We start from the raw sequence: 21,395 nt of genomic DNA, 5'->3' as shown, positions 1-21,395 counted from the left end.
GTCCCAGGGAAATTTTTGCCTAAACTTCCAGTGCTGCAGTACCCACATTTTCCCTTTATTCCAGTCACACAAGCAGAAGGGCCAGTGGACAAAGGGACTGCAAGCCTTTTACTACCAGCAGATTTGTGCAGTGTGAGAAAGAAGGATATGACAGGGGAAGGCTCCCTGCTGGTGCCACACTCACATATCTGGCCGAGCCAGGGCTTTTACAGTGCAGAAGCCCCCCAGGTAAAATGCCAACTAATTTGCCACCTTTGTGAATCACAGTGAAATGCAAAGGGTGAAAAGATGCTAATTTAGACTTGCCTTCTGAATTTAGCCATAAAAGAAACCCAAAAACCAACCAACCAAAAAATACAAACCACAAAGCAAAAAAAAGCAAACAAAAAAACCCCAAAAAAACCCCAAACCAAACCAAACCAAGCAAAAAAAACCATGGCAGAAGTCAGCCAATATATTAGTGATGCCTATTATATCTTCCTGTAGAAACAGATGGGTGTAATCATGACATGACTTTTACTAATCTACTTCTGTAATCTGAATAAGTCCAAATGCAGAAAAAGGGAGTACATAATTTTTACTATCTTTGAAGTACCATTATGGTATTTGGAATAAATAAAGAGGTGGTGATGTAAAGAATAGTTCAATTCAAAAGTTAGACTGAAGCAATCTGGTTCCAGAGACTGTCTTTGCTTTTATAAATTGAATGGTTTTTCTTGGTCGCTGTACACTCTTGGCAGTTTTTAGGGCCACTGGAAGAATGAAATGTTAAACCTGTGAGCAGGATCATAACCTGTCCTGCACTGCTCTTTGACCCTTATTATGTGCACTGGATTTTACACTTCTGACTTTTTCCAGAAATATTTAGCTTTTTTACTTGCAACTCTGTAATATCATGTCTCAAATTCTCTATCTCCAGATGCCTTAACTTGTGGTTTTCTGGGTATTCATGAAGCTGCAGTGTTATGAAGTGCTGCTGAATTGACTTTTTTGTCTGTTTTAAGTGCTGTCCTACTTTGAAAGTTAATGTAAGTCCTTCCTCTGGCAGCACATAATCAAGTTTCAGTGCCTTTAAAAACATACCACAACAGGCCTGCTCTTGCATATCCATGTATGTGTTTGTGTAAATCCCGTGGAATGCTACTGTAACCATATCCCATACCTGCAGTCTTTCGAATCTGCTGCAGTCCACCTCTGGCTCACTGCTCACAGCTGTTTAGGGAAATTCCTACTAAAATCAGTGACACTCTTCTGTATCTTAGACATCTGAGGACCAGCTATGAAATCAAGCCAGTCAGGCTCTGTAGAGATTATTCTGAGTCTTTGATCAAGATAATGAAGAAATTTGTGTCAAAAACTACACTATTTTAAACTTAGACTAGCAAGGTTTCTTTCTGGTATTATCTCTAATGTTCATGCAATGTTTCCATTCCTTGCTTTAAGAACTATAGCTTTGAGCCTAAAGTCAAGAGTCCATTTTGCTTCTGTGGAACCAGATATCACAATCCGTACACAGAACTGAGGGCTACCATCAAGAAATCAGAGTGACCTGTCCTTCATCCACCCAGGAGAATGAATGAAGAAGCCAGAGCCTCTCTTGCTGGGGTGTCCTGGTCTCTGAACTGTAGCAGGACATCAATTCACAGAGAGCACATTTATTTTCATGCTGTAGCACTGTGCCCTTACCAAACCAAGGTATCTTTATAAAGGGTCCTTTTTTAAAGCCAAAAGGCCTTGCACTGGGTTTCCACCACAGGAAATCTGTTCAGTTGTGATCATGAGGAGCAAACTGGGTAAGTGGCTCATGTCTTCTCCACAGGCACAAGGGAAGAGAAGAGGGTTAATGACACTGCAACACCTCATAGAGTATGACATGAGCCATCCACCAAAGGAGAGGCTACATCTGCTATCTGTCTAACAAATCCTTCCTTCTTACTTCATGCTTTGTGATCATCTTGTGTCCCTCCCTGGACTGTGATGGGCAGTACTGTGTGTCACCAGTGAGGGAAAGGGATAAATAGCCCAGGGAGGGAAGAAGCCTAGTGCGCCAGAAAAGAGCTGCAATGTGCATCGCCAATACCAGTTTTAACTTGACTGTGGAAAGGGAGAAGTGCTGCAAGGAGTGAAATTTATAGGAAGGAAAAATAACTCATGGAATCATAACTAATGCTGGTGAGAACTTTAATGGTGTTTTGCAATTGCAGACAATGTGGCACAGCAGCCTTGTACTTTGACCTCACTGCTTTGGTGCTTTTTCTTCAAATCTTCCCCTGCTAGTTGTCTATTTTGCTTGTTAACCTGATGTGTGCTCTTACACTTCAATGTCTTTGTAGTTCTCTTTTTCCCCCCTCTTTCTCTTATTCACTGCAGCAAATAAAACTGCTGTGTCCTGGCTTTCAAACTCATACCTCTGCTAGATTGAGTTATTAAATCTTTAATTCTCTGTCTGTGCAACGACTGCCAGTTATTGCAGCATGGAAAATGAATACAGACAGCAGAGCTGTTAAGATACCTTCCAACCTGCTGATATTGGTGGCAGTTTGTGGCTGTAGTGTTCAGCAGCATAGAAATGCCCAATACATAATAAACATTGTACCCAAGTATACAAAATAAATTTTAATGTAAGCCATAATATAAAGACCTTTCCACAAGTGGTGCTCTACCAGAAGTGAAAGGGGGGAGACCAGCTACTACTTAAAGACTATGTTATATTAATGCTGTACATGGCTGTAAATTACATGAAAGGCCAGTTCTTCAACGAACTGTGATGAATGCCTGACCTCCAATATATCTTTTAACTATGCATATCAGAATTTAATTGTAAAATGTGATAGTTTCTTTCTTTTACAAGTGCTAAGTTTTTTTATTAAATATTTTTATACTTGGAAAACTGAGAAATAATTCTAAGGATCTGTCCGTCCTCAGACTGTAGCATGCTATTTTATAGCAAACAATTGTCTACAATATGAAGAATAATAAAGATAACTTAAAAATGCATGTTTTATCCTGGTCAGCAATTGGATGCAAGCATTAGTTTTTGCTGTAAGGCTCTATGACTTTTTCTAATAAAGCTGAGCATTTAGATAAGCAAATAATTCTTACTATTTTAATTAACGACAGCTTATTTACAGTAGAGAAGAGTTTATTCTGTTAATATTACTATTTCCTTTTGGGAAGGTTCGATGTGGCATTAATAATACAAGTCACTCTGTGATCATGCTGATTACTGCAGCAATCAAAGGTATAGCATAGGCAGGACATTGACAAATGTAACACAGAGTGAAAGACAGAACAGGGAAAATCACAGAAGTCTTTTTCCCTGCTGGTCTGACTGGCATTTGGGGCAGATAAAAGTATTACTTCATAGAAAAGGCGCTGTGTGTGGTTTTAATGATGTGCTTTCTTGAACCTAAACAGCATTTAGGAAGAAATTGCAATCTTGGGAATTTCAGCCCATTTAGTAACTCAGCTGGAATCAGAAATGGAAAGGGCAGAACTGCAGTGCAAGCTGTCATTTTTTTATATCATTTAACTAGAATGTGTGGGTGATAGCATCTTGATAGTGTGAAAAAATACACAGAAAAAAATGCCTTGACTGTGGTAACAGCTTTGAAATCACTGACATGTTTGCAGCTGAATGACAGCTTAGGTGCTCCATGAGACCTCATGTCAGGCTCTTTCGGTGAGAAACCAACTCTGTTCCTCCATTCATAATGGAAGGGATTGACCCTTAAACTGTTCCTGGCAATAACCACACTGTCAGGAAAAAGTGGACATTCTCACAGAAAAAACCTTGAAATATTCTGCAGAGATCTCATTTTTTTCTCTGTTCCCATTGCTCCTCCCTTTTCTGACCTCAAATGTTCATATTAGGAAAAGGACGACTCATACAGTAGAAAACTGTAAATGTAAAGCATATAATGTACATGTAAAGCATAGGTAAATATAAGCATATATGGCATTATTTGGGACTATATAAATGTGCATCTGACAAGACTGTACAGTCCTCAACCTTGCTCTTATAAGACGATTGGATGAGACAGTCTGTATACACCATAGTATTTGAGTACCACAATGCTTGCTAGCTGATAGAGAGGTCTTGTTGATAGCATGCAGGATAGGTTCTCTGTGAGATTTAAGTCTGTCAGTGCTTTGCTAACCAGATGCCTGTCTGTTCAGACAGTTTCCTATATTCCTCCCAGGCCACCTGTCCTTTCTTCCACCCTCTGTAGGCTACCTGCTTGTGTTTAAGTTCATGCGGGAGCTCCTTGTTTGTCCATGCAGACTTACAGGAATTCCTCCCTGATTTCCTTTTAGTAGGGACGCATTGCTCTTGAGCCTGGAGAAGATAATATTTGAGTATCATCCAGATCTCTTTGGCTCCTCTTCCCTACGGGGCTTTATTCCATTCCTCTATCAAGGACATCCCTGAAGACATCAAAGCTTGCTCTCCCGACATCCAGGGTAGTGAGCTTGTTGTGTGCCCTCCTCCCTGCCCCAAGGATGTCAAACTGCACTTCTTCACAGTCACGGTAGCCTAGGCTGCCCTTGAGCTTCCCATCCAGTCCCTCCTCACTGCTGAGAATAAGTTCAGCATGCATCTCTCCTTGTTGTCCCCTCTATTATTTGGAGAAGGAAGTTGTCATCAAGGCATGGTGACTCAGAAACCTTCTGAGTTGCTTATGCCCTGCTGTGCTGTCCCTCCAACAGATGTCAGGGTGTTGAAGGTCCCCATGAAGACCAGGGTTCGTGAATGTGGGGCTGCTACTGTCTTTCTCAGAAGGCCTCATTGGCTCAGTCTTTCTGGTCAGGTGGCCTGTAGCAGACTTCCACTATAAAGGCACCTGTCCCTGCCCTCCTTTTAATCTTGACCCGTAGTCAGCTCCTCATCCAGCTCCTGGTGGAGTTCCATGCACTCCAGGTGGTCACTGACATAGAGGGCAAGACTGCCTCCTTGCCTCCCTTGTCCATCCTTCCTAAAGATCCTGTTCCTTCCATTCCAATGCTCCAGTCATAGGAGTCATCTCACCATGTCTGTGTGATGCCAATAAAGTAATTGTCTTGCAGGTGGGCACCTGGCTCTGGTTCCTCCTGTTTATTTCCCATGTTGCCTGCATTAACATAGAGGCATTTAAATTGGACCCCCAGTGAGGCTGACTTTCTGTCTGGAGTGGCTGGAGTTCCTTAGAGCTATCTTTTGGGTGCTTTTCTGCTGACCTCTGCATTCTCTCAAGGCTCTGGCCGTGTCTTGCTGGTTCTGGCATCTACTTACCTCGTCGCAACGGAGCATGATAGGTGGGTTGGGTTTTTCCTGTTGCTCAAAAATTCATGTAGTTCTTCCACTCAGGAGGCTGACTCTATACACAGCACTGCTAAACTGTTAGCCCTTCTGGGGAACAATCACCTGGGATAACAAGCAGTCCTCCTGCCCTTGCTGCTTGCCTGTGGCTGGCACTGCCTCTGGGCTGGTGCCTACTTCGGCCCCAGCCTGGGGAGTCTGGGCAGGAGCTTGTAGCAGGCAATCTGTGTTTTTAGAACCATACCTTTCAACACTCCACAGTTTTGCTAACCCTAACCAACACTTGCATGACTGCTGCTGCAGAAAAGGATTTAGTTACTGTAAAAACCAGCCAGCCAGCCAGGAAAAGCGGACATGGAGAGCCCCACAAGCTCAAGAAGTTGAACTTAGAACAGTTCTCTGCCTTACAAATTGAAAGAATTCATGTGGTTGAGGTATTTATAATGGCTCTGGAACTCGCTCCTGTGATTTTTCTATGTTTAAAAGTGCAGAAGGCCATTCCCCTCTTTTTAAACAGAGGCACTTGATAGCAACTATTTGCTCTGCACTAAGGTAGCTGCTTCCATGTAATTTATGGGAAATGGATGGCCTTTGGGGTCTTCACCTTTCTGTTAAATCTGAGTGAAACTACCCAATGAATAAAATACAAGAATCTGTTGTGGCTGGGAGAGGCATAAGGGGAGGCGTCCCGTCATGTTTTCTGAGGAAATCAGATCAGACTTTTAAAGGAAAGAGGGACAACTGAGATGTTGGGAAATCTGTTTCTATTGATCCCTTCTTGTTTTGACTGCAGCAGACTTCATATCTTCTGGATATTTCTTCATTACATTTTGGAAGACAGAGTTAATTGTCTAAAATCAGCAATTACCATTCCACAGGATGCATTTTATCTTTTTTTTTTCCCCTACAGCAATATAATGACTTTGAACTTATGTACTGTCTCCCTAGCCCTGTTCATGAAGAAGTGCTGCACAAATTGTAGCCATCTGTGTGCAGTTTTAATCTTTCGTCTGCACTAATGGATTTAGCTTGCCTTTAGTTCTCTATATGCAATCTCTGAAAGTAACAGTCCAACAAGACACAAAGTCACTTCTTTAGGCTCACTCTTTGTGCATCTACTTCATCTCCCACTGTGAAGCCCAACGAGATTTTGCTATCACATCTCTACAAGGCAAGGTCAGCCCTGTAGAGATGGTTTATTCTGTGAAATAAGCTAGCTTGGTTGTTGACTCAGGCTACACTACAAAATAAAGGGAATACAGACTCCAGTAGGAGTAATGAAGACCAGTCAAAAGAAATAAAGAAATATGGACCTGACAGAAACAAGACAAGGGACTGTGTCACGCAGAAAATTCTTTCTATTTTGTATTCTCTCTCTGACCTCTTCTATTTGCAGCTACAAGATGATCATCACTCAAGCAGCACAGCTGTGCTGTCTGTGGCTTTGATCTGAAGGCTTTAGAGTGCTCTGTCATTGAAGTCTCCTGGCCTGAACTTTTCCCTATTTCCTCCTGACAAAGGCACTGAAGGTAAAGTGAATAGATTGTTCTGCACAGCTACTCAAGGAGCATTTCCCCCTCTTTTCTGCGAATCCTATGATTCCTGGTATTGCCCTTGACTCAGGTATCATCCCCGAGTTAGGAGAACTTATGGCAATTCTTCAGCTTCAAGGTCTGTTTATTCACAGCAGAAATACCTTCCTTCAGACAGTCATGCCAAACCATTGGCAACTACAGAAAAGTACAGTGCATTGCTTCGTCTAGTTGTCTCAGGAGAGGTGATCATTCTTCCTGGGTTCACACTCACGCTGCTGGGGCCAGAAAGCTGAAATGCATGTTAGAGTGTGTGATATCAGATTAAAGAAAAGGTGGCAGCAGAAATGCTATCAGTCAAGTTGTCAGTGTTAGAGAATTAGGGCATTACTTTATTCTGGGCAGGATATGCATTAGAAATAATTTCATATACACATGCCTGGATAGTGCAGTGAAAATCATTCCACCACATATGCATCTTTACCAGCCTTTTCACATACTTATACAGACAAAACCCAAAGAAATTCTGGTACACTGGTCTTAAATGACACAATTTTCAGTATTCAGTCTCCTGTTGGTTATTGATTCCTTTGCCTTCGATGCTAATTTGGTCCTCATTCTTTGGTTCTGTTATCAATCTTTCCCAGACCAGGAGTCTCTGACCTCTCCAGGGGGTGATATTTGGGGTAATATTCATTTATCTCCTGTATATCTTCTGGCTACTCCCAATCTGTAGATATTAAACTCATGAGGCCTCTCCCTGTGAACAGAGTCTTTTGTAGAGAAACTTTAATTCCCCCTGCCCCTGGCCAAAGACAAACAAACCTTAGCCAACAGGAGATCAAATACTAAGAATTGCGTCATTTAAGACCAGTGTACTAGAATTTCTTTGGATTTTGTCTGTATAAATATGTGAAAAGGCTGGTAAAGAGGCATATGTGATGGAATGATTTTCACTGCACAATCCGGGTGTGTGTATATGAAAAACGAAGTTTCACTCTCCTGTTAAAATTTGAAAGTTTAATGAAGGGCAATAGGGAACAGAGACAATAAAGCAAAGTAACAGTGCTGTGTGGTTGGCACGTAGCCAGAAGCACACCTGCCATTGACAGAGACACCTTTAAAATACATTTCCTATTGCATCAGCGTGATGCCTTCCACAGACAATCATGCATATTCAAAATTCCCCCAGACTAGTTTGCATGTTTTAGGAACTGTTTAGCATGGCTCCTCCTTGGAGTCGCCTTTTTAAAGCATATGCATCGGTTGGCTGTGGTTTTAGTCAATTTTTGTTCTCATGTCCAGCTTGAGCCCTGTTCCATGGTTTCTGCAGATGGCAGTTGTTGATAGTTGACATATGAGTCACAGGGGTCTTCATCGCACCTTTCTTAGGATGTTATCCAATCAAGCAGGGAGTTCACTTATTGTAAGTAGAAGTCAAACATTCTAAAATAACAGTATTAGCTATTTCACCACTATGTCTAAATTTAGTTAGTAACAGAAAGAAAGCCATTAGTTATTGTTACATAGCTATATCTTTGTAACAAGGCTACTTTTGTAAGAATTAAAATTATGCACATAGCATCCATTTTAATATTTGCAAAAAGCCAATATTATAATACATATTCCTCACATGTAGGTGAAATGATTTCTATTGCATATCCTGGCCAGAATAAAACAGTGCCTTGATTCTCTAACACTGAAAAGATGTTGTTGGAGAATTTGTGTTTTTCCCACAGTTTTGATGTTGGAAAATGCGCCAGTTTAAAAATATTTATAAAACTTTACTAAGTTCGTTCACGTTTGCCCCGAGGGAAGAGAACTAAAGTTTCTTTCCAAGGCATTGTTCCTCTAAGTGAGGACTGATGAGCTTAGCATCTCAGCAGGCTGGGAGTAGCACAGAAGATACACAAAAGATAACAGCTCTCAGCGGTCATTAACAGACCGTCGACTACAAACAACACCCCTGGCCAGTCGGAGATACCTGGTCTGGGAAAAGAGGAATAAAAAAGACCTAATTAACATTGAAGGTGAAGAAATCCGGATCCAATAGGAAACCAAATACTAGAAACTATGCAACTTGGAACCACTGGAAATGGACCAAGTACCTTTTTTATGAGTTTTGACGGTATAAAATATCTGAAAAATCTAGCAAATGCCATGTGTCATGGAATGATTCTCTCTGCACACCTAGGTTATGTGTGGTTGAGATGATTTCTGTAGTATATCCTGGCCAAAACAACATCCTGGCCAGATAATAAAGTAATGCCTTGGCTCTCTAACATAAAAAATGTTGGAGATTTTTTGTTTTCTCCACAGTTTCTGTGGCAGACTGCTTTTTCTGGTGCCAAATAAAGGTATTATCGTCTCAGACTAACTCTGACCCCAATAAATGAGAAATTGAGGAAGAAGTACAGTTCATAGTAGAAAAATGACTTTTCCTATATGAATTTGACTTTCCTGGTTTTTATTTCTTTCAAATTTGCTGCATATTAACTGAGATTAAAACCAGACACCAGCACAGGAGAAAGAGATGTTCACTGAACCTTATTCCTTTCCTGTTTCTAGTTCTGTGTAGCTTGACAAGCTTCTCAAAGACATTAAATTTTCACTCTATTGCTGACTCATCCATGGTCCACAGATCAAAAACAGCAAAGCCTTCTGATGCCACCAGTTGGACAAGTTATTCCCTGCAGCCTGCTGGCAGGTTGTGTGCTGCACAGTGAGTTTGTACAGCTCTGAATGGTGAGCACATGTGTGCTTCCACCCAGAGCCCTCCTGCAGGTGAAGAGACCTTCACAATCCCTTCCTCAGGAAATTACGGGATTCACTCCATTACGTGCCATGGCAACCAGAACACACAGTGAACAGAAGGAAATCTGTCGAATTCTCAGTCTAGAAGGAAGATACAATCCGCAGCTCTTCACAGGCATATGGTGGGGTTGAGGAAATTCACCTCAAGTGAGTCTTAAGTGGAAAGACACTCCCTACATGGGTCTTGATGAAGAGCAAAAATTCCATCCAAGCCCAGCTGCTCTTTATTGTACCTTGTGCTGGTGCAGCAGCCTAGAGAAACCTGGAGCTTTTTTTAGGCACCTGCCCTGTATTGGCAAATGTAGTAAGTGTTTACTGCTCTCTTTACAATCCCTATCACTGCCCTTATTCTTTAACATTCAGAACCAAAATCAGTTCAGAAGAGGATGCTTTTGTTGCAATGAAGGCCAGCAGGGGTTTTGACTGGGGAGTAGAACAGCTGCTGTAATTCTAAGTATATATTTGGAACAAGGACATGATGAGATGTACTGCCCTGCTTAATGTCCTTGCCTGGCTGTGCCTTGCTCTCTCCTGCATTAAGGGTTTTATTATATCCTTGTTGTCAGCAGAGATAATTGCCTGCAAATGTCCACAAGCACACCTGCTACCAGACACTTGGTATTAAGGTAATTCCAAGAAAATGAAAGCTTCAGCAACCATGCCAGCACCAGTTATTAATCCAGATAAGCCACCTTCCATGCACTGAGGACAAGACCTGTTTGTGTTTCAGTCCACCTACCTCCCTTGACATTCTTCAAGGTTAGTGCCTCTCTGGGAGATCACTGCACTCAGCTCTTCCTGATGTGGTTTGTGGCAGATCTGGTGACTAGCATATTTTAATTTTTTTCCCCTTCCCAGAAGTGTCTGCTCACAAGGCCTGCATGTCAAGGTCTGTGACTTTAGCAGCTCTAGACAAGCTGGTACAGGTACCAAAGCACCTTTACACCAGCAAATCGTTCCCATTTCCCTCTGCACACAGGAGTGGTAGAGCTCACCAGGGCAGGTGAGGCAGCGGGTGCAGGAACATAGAGTCAGCTTTTTGTTGGCATCCAGACTTTGCACAGACCCACTGTGAAACAACTGAGGATGCCTTGCTTGTGCCAGTTGCTCTCTGCTCCTTCAATGGTGTCTGGTGGTGCCTGCAGAGCTGACCTTTCCACTCTGTGTTCCGCTGCCAAGTGACACCACAGACAGCTGAAAGTGGTGCCAGCTGGGACAAACTGGCCTTGCCTGGAGGGCGGCAGTGCTGGCTGCTCCAGAAGGAGCATTGTGTGGGCATTAGTCCCTTACACTGCTTTCTTCTGTAAGCAAAACCCACACTTGTCTCAGGGGTGTGATGGATTAGAAAACCACAAATTACCTACTGAGGTACTAATTAAGATGAGAAAATCCCAGGAATACATAAAACAAAGCCTCAAAGAGAGAACCTGAGTTACCTCATGACTGTTTTATGCCAGGACTGTGGATTTACTTGGGTCCTTTCTGCTGCCTAAGCCATATGAGGGATAAGAAAGGCCTGAGACCTTCACACACTGAGCATCATCTGCCTCCACTTGCTGGGCCACCACTTGTGACAGCAATTATTTTGGATGCTGGGTGGTGTGAGGAACAGAGAGGACAGGAACATACAGGGGACCAGGACAGTAAAAACAGGCCTGAGGACAGGGAAGGTCTGGCTGCACAATGCTTGTCTCAGCTCTTCTCAGGACAATACCATGGAATGTTTTAAATAGGTTTTTAGCAGATCAGGTGGTGGTGGTGGGGAAAAGCTATCCAGGAAACGTCTTTTTGTAAAAATTTCATATTAACAATAATGAACCTTAAACAATTTCTGGTTTCAGTCGGTTTCTGGTAAATGCTTTGCTGAAAATTGTTGCTCTGAGTGAAGAGTAAATTGAATTTTATGGAATAATTTTTTCAACACTCAAACAAATTTTTCTTGAATAGTCTTGCATTTTAAGAGATTAAGTGAAACTCTGTAGAGCTAGTTTTGGCTAGCAGTATGTCCTAGTTGCAGAGGATCAGACTACAATTTCTTGGTCATGAAAATCCAGATACCAAATTGACAAGAGTTGGTCACTGCTGTGAGAGGCAATTTCTAAACAGCAATATAGCATGGTATCAAGGCAGGCAGGCAGGCAGTACATGATGACAAGAGTAGGTCTACATCTTCGTAGGGAATTTGATAATTCTAGTAGTAGTTTGCCTTTTCCTTCATCCTAGGAAGGAAAGGAATGTTTCCTTTCCTTTCCTTTCTTTTGAGGTGGGGTGAGGAGGGGGCAGTGGGAGCAGTTTTTTCATTTTTACCATACAGTGCACTAAATCACAGAATCACTGAATTGGTAAGGCTGGAAGGGACCACGGGTGAGGTCATCTAGTCCAGCCTCCCTGCTTACACCATGTCCCCTAGAGAAGGTTACTCAGGGTTGTATTCCTTCATTTTACAACAAAATTAAACTGGGCTGCAGAGAGACAGGAGGAAAAACAGTCTGTTATGTGTTCTTTTAGACATAAGTTTTAACTGATAATTTTTATGTTAGTTTTACACATAGTCTTCCCTTTCTGTCCTGCTCTCTGGAATATAGCATCAAATTCAAGGTCCAATGAAGTGGCATGTCTTCCCTAGCCAGTTGGTACACACAAACATACCCTCCCACCCACACTCTCTGCCTCTTCTGCCTCAGACAGCAAGCCCAAGCCAGACCTGCTCTTCAGCTCTGACACAGCCCCACTGCAGACAATCCTCCAGTACAGCACAACCACACATTCATAGCAACAGTTAGTGAAAAGTTGTGGTAGAGGCTGGTATTTACTCGTCATTGCTGGCAGACAGACAAAAAGTATTTGCAAGGAACCCAAGGTTTGTGGGACACCTCTTGTTAAATCAAAGTTTAATTCGTCGTAAAACTGTTGCTCAAGCATCCTATTTGGTGTGCTTTAAATGTACAGGATGCTGAAAACTTCTCTGCCTATCCTCACATTTAGCTGACAAGAAATGGTTCCATTTGGGCTTGATTCCTCAGAGGCAATACTGTAGAATTACAACTAATTGCTAGTAATCTCATCACCCTGCCAAACCCCCTTGTCCCCTTGTTCAAACTGTGATGTGAAAATTTGCATAAATAAGAGATGAAGAGATGATGAATCATCTCTTTAGGGCTATGATCTGTAGTCTAGCTCTCTGTACTGTTTGCAAGTTTCTGACACAAATATTTATTTCTCTGAGATATGTTTTGACAGAAAAGGAATTCCTGATTTTAAAGGGAAACTCTGAAACCTTTCCAGGAAAGGAAAGTTTTAACATGCACATTGCTTTTCTCCCTGTCAATAAACATTCAAAATGCAACTATTTGTAAAGGAAAGAAGAAATAGTTAATGTTTTTTAGGCACTACAGGTAAGGCAGTGGACACATGGCAAAGCAACTTGCCTTCATTGCCCCAGGCAGGATTGTGGTGGATATATATGTTTTTCTTTTCTCCCTGCTCACACCAGTTATATTCCAGGGTCTGCTGTGATACTGAAGCATTTAAAATCCTCTACTTTACAGAAGTCCCTGAAGTCGAGGAAGGGATCAAATGTTAGCAAGCAGTAGGGTAAGAAAACACACACCCATAGACCAAAGCTATGAACACCTCTGTCTGTGTGTGTTTATGTATGCATGTCCACTTCTCAGATAAAGCCTAAATATCTTTTTACAAATTCTCTATCTCCAGCCTAAATTTCAAAACACCCCACATGTGTCTCTGAGACTTGGAGCCTACACCAGTTTTGTTTTTTGTAGGATGTGTTTGACCCTTTTGCTTTTCCCGTTTGGCAGGCATGAATGTCTCAGGACAACCACCATTCTAAACTCCTAGGCTATTTGCAAATTTCTTTTGTTTCTAATCTAAAATTTTAAGGCTCTAGCATGGTTTAAGATGAATGAAAAATCTCTCTCGTGAGCTCACACCTTCAGTGTTGGCACAACACCTCACAAAAACCACCTTAATTCACTGTGGAAGATGACTTTCTGGGGCTATATGGGAGAAATTTTAAATAATAATGTTCATATGCAATCTTGTATAACTCGTGAAGATGGAAAGTTTGGTTAATTATGGGAAAATTTTAGTATCACTGACTTTCTTTTGCTGTCATTTGTTGAAGATCATTCTTTTATTTAAATGTATCATTAATCCAAGGACAGACTAAAGAAAAAGCCTAGCTGGCAAGGACAACAGACTGTGCAGCCTGAAGATTAAACAAGATGTCAAAGTAAAGAATGGCATTCAAAACATCTTGTGATCAAATGTTTAAAAATGTAAAGAAATGCAAGGGAACTTGATCCTGAACGGAACCACAGGGCTCCAGATGTGCACAGCTCCAGGCAGTCTGGATTCACATTGGGCTGGAGATGAAAAATCCTTATCTAACAAACTTTTAAGCTCACTGAAAGACAGGCAATTTCCTTACTCTGTGGATACACAGAAGGTAGCACTGGGATATGGCAAGAAGCAATTAGTGCACCTTGAAAACACTGGTAACGATGAGCAGCATTGCAGATTGTCACTGAACCGAGAGAAGGTAGTTAAAATACTGTTTTCAGAGGCACAGCAAACCAAGCAAACCAATTAATACAAAAGATACCGAGCAAATTGATACTCTTCAGTCTTTTTATTAGTATTTATTGTTGTTATTGTTATTCACACTTAGACAACTCAATTACATAAAGTGATTTATATGAAGAACTCTGTATTGATATGATAAGGTGAGAAAGTGTACACACCACAGTGAAACATTCTGTAGATATAGTGAAGTAGGACCTTGATAGAAGGGATTATTTCCAAGAGCCTATATACAAATAAAGGTAACTTTCATACTATATACAAGCTTATATTCACAGAGATTATACTGATTCAGAGATACAAGAGTTTCATCTAGTGGATAATGATCCATACACATAAACACATGAGAAAAACTGGAATTTTCAGCGGGTCACCTGGACTTGCAAAATAAAAAATACATGGAAATGTATTTTTACTTTTAAAGTTTGAAATGAGTAAAGATGGGGGACTTCATATTTTTCTTACAATAGGCTGAAAATGAGAGGTGATAGGACACGAAAACTATGAAGTGAAACAAACATGCTAAAAAAGCTTTATTACAAAAATAGCATCTGATTGTCATTTATAACACACTACCATTTTCACATGACAATACCATGTCCTGATCTTGCCATCTTATGTGACAGAAATAATTTTAATTCATGTAAGTCAACTCCCAGAGTCAGGATTGCAAAACTAAAACTGCAACAGAAATCTTGATAATAGAAATGAACACAAAACCAAGTGAAATCCTTTGGCATTACTTAATCTTATAAGGGATTAAAATGAATTATTGATTTCTATTGGATAACCTGACCCTGGAAACCTTTTGAAAAAGTGATAGAAGCAACTCATCTCTTTTAATCTTACTAAAACATAAGGAGCTTCCTTTACTGTGATCTCAGTGGGAGAAAACATTGGAATAGCAGAATGATTTAATTGCTTCATTGGGCCTGACTCTGCAAGCACTGTATTCCTTCTCCAGGGGTGAACAAGGGTAGCAGGATTGAGTCCCTGCTGCAAAGCTAGTGTGCATTTTGTACAGCCCCACAGGAAAACTCAAGAGTATGAGGAGCAAACTCCCCCTGACTTACTCACAGCACCACTAAGGCAATACCAGATCCTGCTTTGCTGTACATTTATTTGTCAGTATTTTTCATTATACCCTAAACAGAGACATGGAATTGGTTCTTTACTTTAAAATTAATGATCCCCTTATTTAGAAACCCAATACTAGTCTTCTGGGTTTTTTATGGCTTCTTCTTGCATTAAGACAACTATGTGACATAAAATAAAAATTAAAAAAAAAAAAATAGTAAAGTGCACGATCTTTAAAAACGTGTACAAATTTCATAATTGGGATTGGTTTTGTGTCTGATGAGTGGTGAATTTACAACAGCTCTACATGAATGTACAGTTCATTTACCAATCTTGAATTACCCAGTCTTGTCCTGGGCTGATCCACTTATGGCTCGCATAGGAACGATATGGGCAATTATGTGTCTGGGGTACCTAGGCTCCAAGGGATTGCATGGCTTCTAGGCTGGGGCTAACCTGCACCTGGCTGGCTGGAGCATGGGCTCAGTGCCATGCAAGTGTGGCACATGGCTTCTGGAAAGACACGGCTCACACTGGCCAGGCAGGAGCACGGGCAGGGGAACGCTCAGACTGTGTGCACACATCCAGGCCAACAAGCCCTGGGATGCTGTACACTGACACCTGGCAACACGCTGTGGATCTACAGAAGGGCTTGTCTGAACTACGGGGCTGTCAGCCATATGTGACTTCTGAATTTGATGAGTTCTGAATTGCAGAACTTCAGTTTGGAAATGACTCTCCCCAGTCCCAATGGAAATGATAGATACTTCAGTACTGGTGTTCCTGTAACTGATGGCAACAGACCCAAGAAGAATAATTTCAACATCAACCAGGAATGAAACCCATGGCTGTTGGAGGACTGGAGCAGGATTCTTCTCCACACTCTTGAGTGCAAACTATCCCATCTGATCATCTGAAAAACTCTTTCTGCAAGAAATTTGTCGGGTGCAAATTCTTCAATTTAAATTGCCAGGAACATCAGAAAAGAAAGAATCACCTGCTCAAACTATGCCTCTTTCTCAGTTAGTTGTGTCATTGCTATTTACAAGAGGTAAAATTGTTTCCAAGAACACAAGTGAATATAATTTAGGTCTTTGTACATAGCTCCCATGACAATTAGTTTTGTTATGCAACTGCATTTATGAAATACGGGAACCTAAGATAAAAGTCTCTGTCTTGTCCAGGTTAGTGGCAGAAATCTTCTTTATTTCATTGGGTCAGTTCTTGAAGAAGGGATTATTTCCTTGTTATAAAGTAAATAACCATCTGATACAGACTCATACTTGACTCAGAACATAAGTTATATGGACCACAAGATGCTATTTTAAGGAATTACTGCTGAAAGAATAATTAAAAAACATCGTATATCCCCTTTTTTGCAAAATACGTAATGAAGTAAAAGACAACCAGAGAAATAATCCCTTAAAAAACACCCAAACATTAATAACATTTCTAAGCATCTATTTTTTCACAGTACTTGGATTAACTATATGTTTAACTTACCACTTTGTGGACCTTCATATCCACACACAACAGTACCATGAGTGACAGTGACCATAAACTACTTTGTAGTAGTATATGTGGAAATTACATGATAGGTTCATTGCCATTACAAACAAATGATACCTAGATAAGATTGCTTGTCACCCACTTTGCTTTATGCTTCATGAAGTTTATGCAGTCAGCCACATTAATTGGATACATAAGCAGAAGCATACAGACACAAGAGCCTGTCTGCACTACAAGAAAGCACTAACTTTCAGTAAAATAGTTAATTTAAAATACATAGAGCTTTGCTGAAAGATTTTTCCATGTCTACATGTAGTTCTTAAGGAGATAATCTTCACACCACACTTTCAATCACACTTTATAGCATTTACCCTGCAGATGTGATCAGGGTGGCTTCTGCAGAGGGAAAACAGAGAACAGTTGTGTACTGTACTCCCATAGTATTTTGTACCGATCAGGCCCATTCTCATATTTAATTCCAGTGAAGTTAGTGCAGAAAACCTTTAAAACTGGTTACAATCTGAACCACAATTCTACTCAAATGCTACTGGAAATCCCTTCCAAACATTATGTTCAACACTTGTTATGTTCGGAGATGATGGTGCCACAGAAACTTGGTTATTTAATCTGAAGTTGCATTCTTATCTGACTGTGTTGCCAAGCTGGTGTCCTGAAAGTGCTAAACTAGAACAGGGTCTTTATCATAAAGCAAATTTTTCTATTGTTTATGCTTCATAAGGGTTATGCAGACGACAGTACCAATTGAGTAAGCGAGCACAGGCATACAGGCAGGTGGGAGAGGCTTCAACACCAACCAGCTTGCTGTAGAATTTGGGCAGTGTGAAGGACAAGATCCCTAGTGAAGTCATTCAGAACCCTGGCTGAAGAAAATAGAAACTGAACTTCGGCTTTGAGGTGAGCAACACTGAGAAAAGTTCATGATCCCACACTGAAATAATTATGAATGAGAAACACTTTATGCTGGGAAATTTGCTGTCATGGTAAGATAGGAATGTTGCAACAACTGTGTGCATTCCTGGCAATATTGAGACTGGACAGCTCAAGAACATGCAGTTACTGGGCTGGAGCAGCTTTTGGCTGTTCTCTCAGCATTCCAGTTTAAGACTGAATTCCTTCTGCATAGAATAAGTGATTAAGCATCTCCCTCCATCCCATTCCCCTTTTTTCTCTACCAGCCAGCAGAGCTGTTGTCTTGTAATCAAAGAACACATCAGGATGCTGTTTGTATCCACAAACAGTTTACCCCAGCTGCCTTGGTAAGTATAACCATCTTTCACAGACAGCCTCCACAGAAAGCACCACACAGCTGAAATCTGTCCTATTACCTCTGGATCTCAGGTACTACTGGCCCAGTTATTCAGCCATTTCAAAAATGATCTGCCCAACAGATGCAAGGCAGTGGGAGACATGAGGTGTCTTTTTCTGGAGGGGAAAAAGTATTTTTAATACCTTCCAAGATAAATATGTTGGTAGCTACAAGCAGACATGGGAAAGAAATGACATACATTTTAAGACAGGATAGAAATGCCATTATGGGACATCAGTCCTTAATGGCATTCAGAAAGTTCTTCCCATAAGCTGTTGATACCGGTTGTGAACTGAAATATTCCCAGTCTGCTGAGATTTCAGTCAGTTGCTCTCTCCTCCCTACCTGCCCTCAGTGGGGCAGCAGTCTTTGCTGCTGATGCCCTCACTTTGCACCAGAGTGCACCAGTTTTTCTTTTCAAGTGTGGGAGTTGTTACGCCATGATGGCATGAAGTGAAAAAAGAAATAAAAGAGTAGTGTACTGAACAGAGATTGGACTCTAGTCTGGTTTCTTGATTTGAAATGTCAGATCAGTGAATCTGGGCATCATAGTATTTTCTAAGTGCCCACATACACCGCCTTGCCTTTAGGTCACCCCTCTGTCTGATTCTGCTTTCTTCGGAAAGGATTGCTTGTTTTGAGCATTGTCACCAGAAACAACAGCATTTGGTGACTCCTCTGGAATAGATTGTACTGTGGCGTCAGCTCTGTATTTTGGGACACAAGTTTCAGTTCAGGTCAGAATTTGGGTTATAAATTTGCTTTTGGTCGCTGTTCCTGTCAGTAGAGGGCACCGCAGTTATGTATATACACCTACCTTTCCATCGTGTACACCCGTAGAGCAAATGTTAGATGGGCAGCACTATCGTTAAGACAGGTAAGGACTCTGGACCAGTGAAGGGTCTTGAGTACAAAGACAAGTTTTTGCTCACAATGTGAGAAGGTCACCCTAAAAAGTGCTAAGAAGTAAGAAGTGTTGCTTGTTGTATGGTTAAGATCAAATACTGACTCTGCATGTGGCTAGGACTTAATACCTTAGGACAAGATATGAGTAGCAGACATTGCAACTCCTAGTTTCCTTTCTTTATTTCATTAGTATCTCACTTTTTTCTTCATGATATCACATAATATTAACATTCCTAATATGAATTTTGTACTGTTTTCTCTACCACTGTTTTCTGTCAAGTCATTACTCTCTAACCATGTATCATTACATACAAATACATATAACAGGAAAACAGTAAAGGACAAAGGGTATGAGTGAGAAACAAACAGAGTGGAGCAGAGACAAACAGACAAGACAAAATGTGCTGAGCCTTCTGTTACACAGACGTGAGCATAGCATTGCCATTGTGAGCACAATACACATATAAAACAATGCGGAAACAGGTCACAGGAATGCACTGAAACTTCATGAACTCTTAATTGCACAAAAGACTTGAACAAACAAATTATGATTATCTGAAATAATTTCTTAACGTTCATTCCAGTCCTCTAATTTTTAAAAAATCAGCCAAACTACAGAAAGATGAACATTAGTTACTTTCTCCCTTCTTTTTTTTTTTCTTTTTTTTTTTTTTTCTAGATTTGGACCTTCTCCTTCTCTCCGTATTTCAGAAAAAGGATGTTGCATTTTCACTCCTTCCTGAGTTTCTTTAGACATGTACACTTCCAGCAATACTGAAGAATTTTCATGTAAGTTTCTTGCAGCTCCACTGTATTTAAATTGTGTTTCTCCTATCTAGTCTCAAGACTTGTAACAGAAAATGTGAACTGCCCCAGCCATGTAAAACAGCTGGGGTCTCTTCCAGCAATAACTATATGTAGCTGTGAAGGTCCTTATACTCCAAGTAATAGTGAAAGCCTGTAAAATATATATTCACTTAGCAAGTAGGTTGCCACTTTATAACTACTTCTATTTTCTGCATGAAATACTATGCATAAGCAGATTAGCCTTTTTATTCTGGCATGAAAAGGCAAACTCATAACAGCATCTGAAAGCCATTGGTACTGTTGATATTGCTGCATTAGAAAAAATGGTGTGTTCATATAGCTGTATGATGTCACTGCATGCTGCGTTGCTATTACAGAAGAAAGAGTATCCCCATTCTGGTCTTTGCATGAGAATGCAATGAAAATCTGCACCAGTTACAAAATGCTCAGGCATCATGTCTCCTTCAGTGCCAGAGACAGAGTTTCTGGAACATGAAGAATTTTGCAAGATGTAAAAAACCACCATTAACATCTTGCTGATTGCCTTTACAGACCTGTGATGCAGATGATCAAAACACTGACTAATTCCCTGGCTTTGCTGAAATCACATCACACAAATCCACTTACATGAAGAGACGTACAAGCTCTTCCCTGTCCGTGACTCATCGCTTGGTGTATGCATTCCACTCAGGAGTTTCAGCAGGTTATCGGAAAAATCCTGTACCAGGGTGTGTGGGGGGTGGTGCCTCCACAAAGTTAATATTAGCATTCCCCTTAGAAGAGGAGAGCTTCAGGAACTGAGCACACTGTGTGCCTGTGTATACGACTGCAGAGAACGAGAAGTCTGCGGATAAGTACCGTAGGCAGAGGAGAAGCAGTAACTTTCACTGCTGCCGTGCGTACGTAGCGTGTCCAGTGCTGAGCACCGAGGATGCTCTGCAGCAAAGAAACCCTCGGGGCACCTGGACTCAGCCCTTCATGCATAACTGCACTGTCCAGCAGCAGTCATTCTTCAGCTCTGACATCGACCCTTTGTATCCTTTGCTTTCTTTCACTCTTTTAAAATTGAGGATGAGGAAATTTACGGATCCATGGGTTATTCCCATTGAAGCTTTCCATTGTGGTTTTCTTTTTTTTGCTGTTTCATTTTGATGTATATATATTTTCTTTAATAAATATATATGGTTTGTTTTGATTTTTCTTTTTTTTTCTTTCTTTTTTTTTTTTTTTTTTGTCAAGAAACAGCACTTTCCACTAGATGGAGACAGGACACTGGATAACTTTGTCCTCCAGGAGGACACTGACAATCAGGAACACGAAATAAAGCCCAAACATGAGGAAACCCAGGATTTTATTCATCCTCCACTTGCAGGAAGCAATGGAGAGGATGACAAAGAGCAGCATGATGAAGAGGAGGACAATCGCACAGAACAGACCATTGCTGCTGACTGGCACCGGGGCAAGGCTGTTAATCACAGCATACAGGAGCCATGGAAGAGGAAGGCTGTTAAGAAACAGAAAA

The 21,395-nt window shown here is 41.0% G+C and overlaps 1 protein-coding gene across 5 annotated transcripts in view; it reads right to left on the bottom strand.

Moving 5' to 3' along the window:
* Nucleotides 1–14,281: 14,281 nt before the first annotated feature.
* The window catches only part of SLC24A2 (solute carrier family 24 member 2), a 111,002-nt gene continuing 103,888 nt past the window's right edge, over nucleotides 14,282–21,395 (bottom strand). For all 5 annotated transcript variants that reach the window (XM_085041743.1, XM_085041748.1, XM_085041745.1 and 2 more), the window contains one exon: nucleotides 14,282–21,377. In XM_085041743.1, the coding sequence (XP_084897869.1) occupies nucleotides 21,128–21,377 (250 nt within the window). In that variant the 3' untranslated portion in view covers nucleotides 14,282–21,127. The remainder of the gene's footprint in view (nucleotides 21,378–21,395) is intronic.

Source organism: Lichenostomus cassidix, chromosome Z, assembly GCF_008360975.1.
Source record: "Lichenostomus cassidix isolate B80296 chromosome Z, HeHo_3.0, whole genome shotgun sequence".
NCBI classification, from domain to species: Eukaryota; Metazoa; Chordata; class Aves; order Passeriformes; family Meliphagidae; genus Lichenostomus; species Lichenostomus cassidix.
The sequence above is the reverse complement of the archived record's forward strand: the minus strand, read 5'-3'. Positions and strand labels throughout refer to the sequence as shown.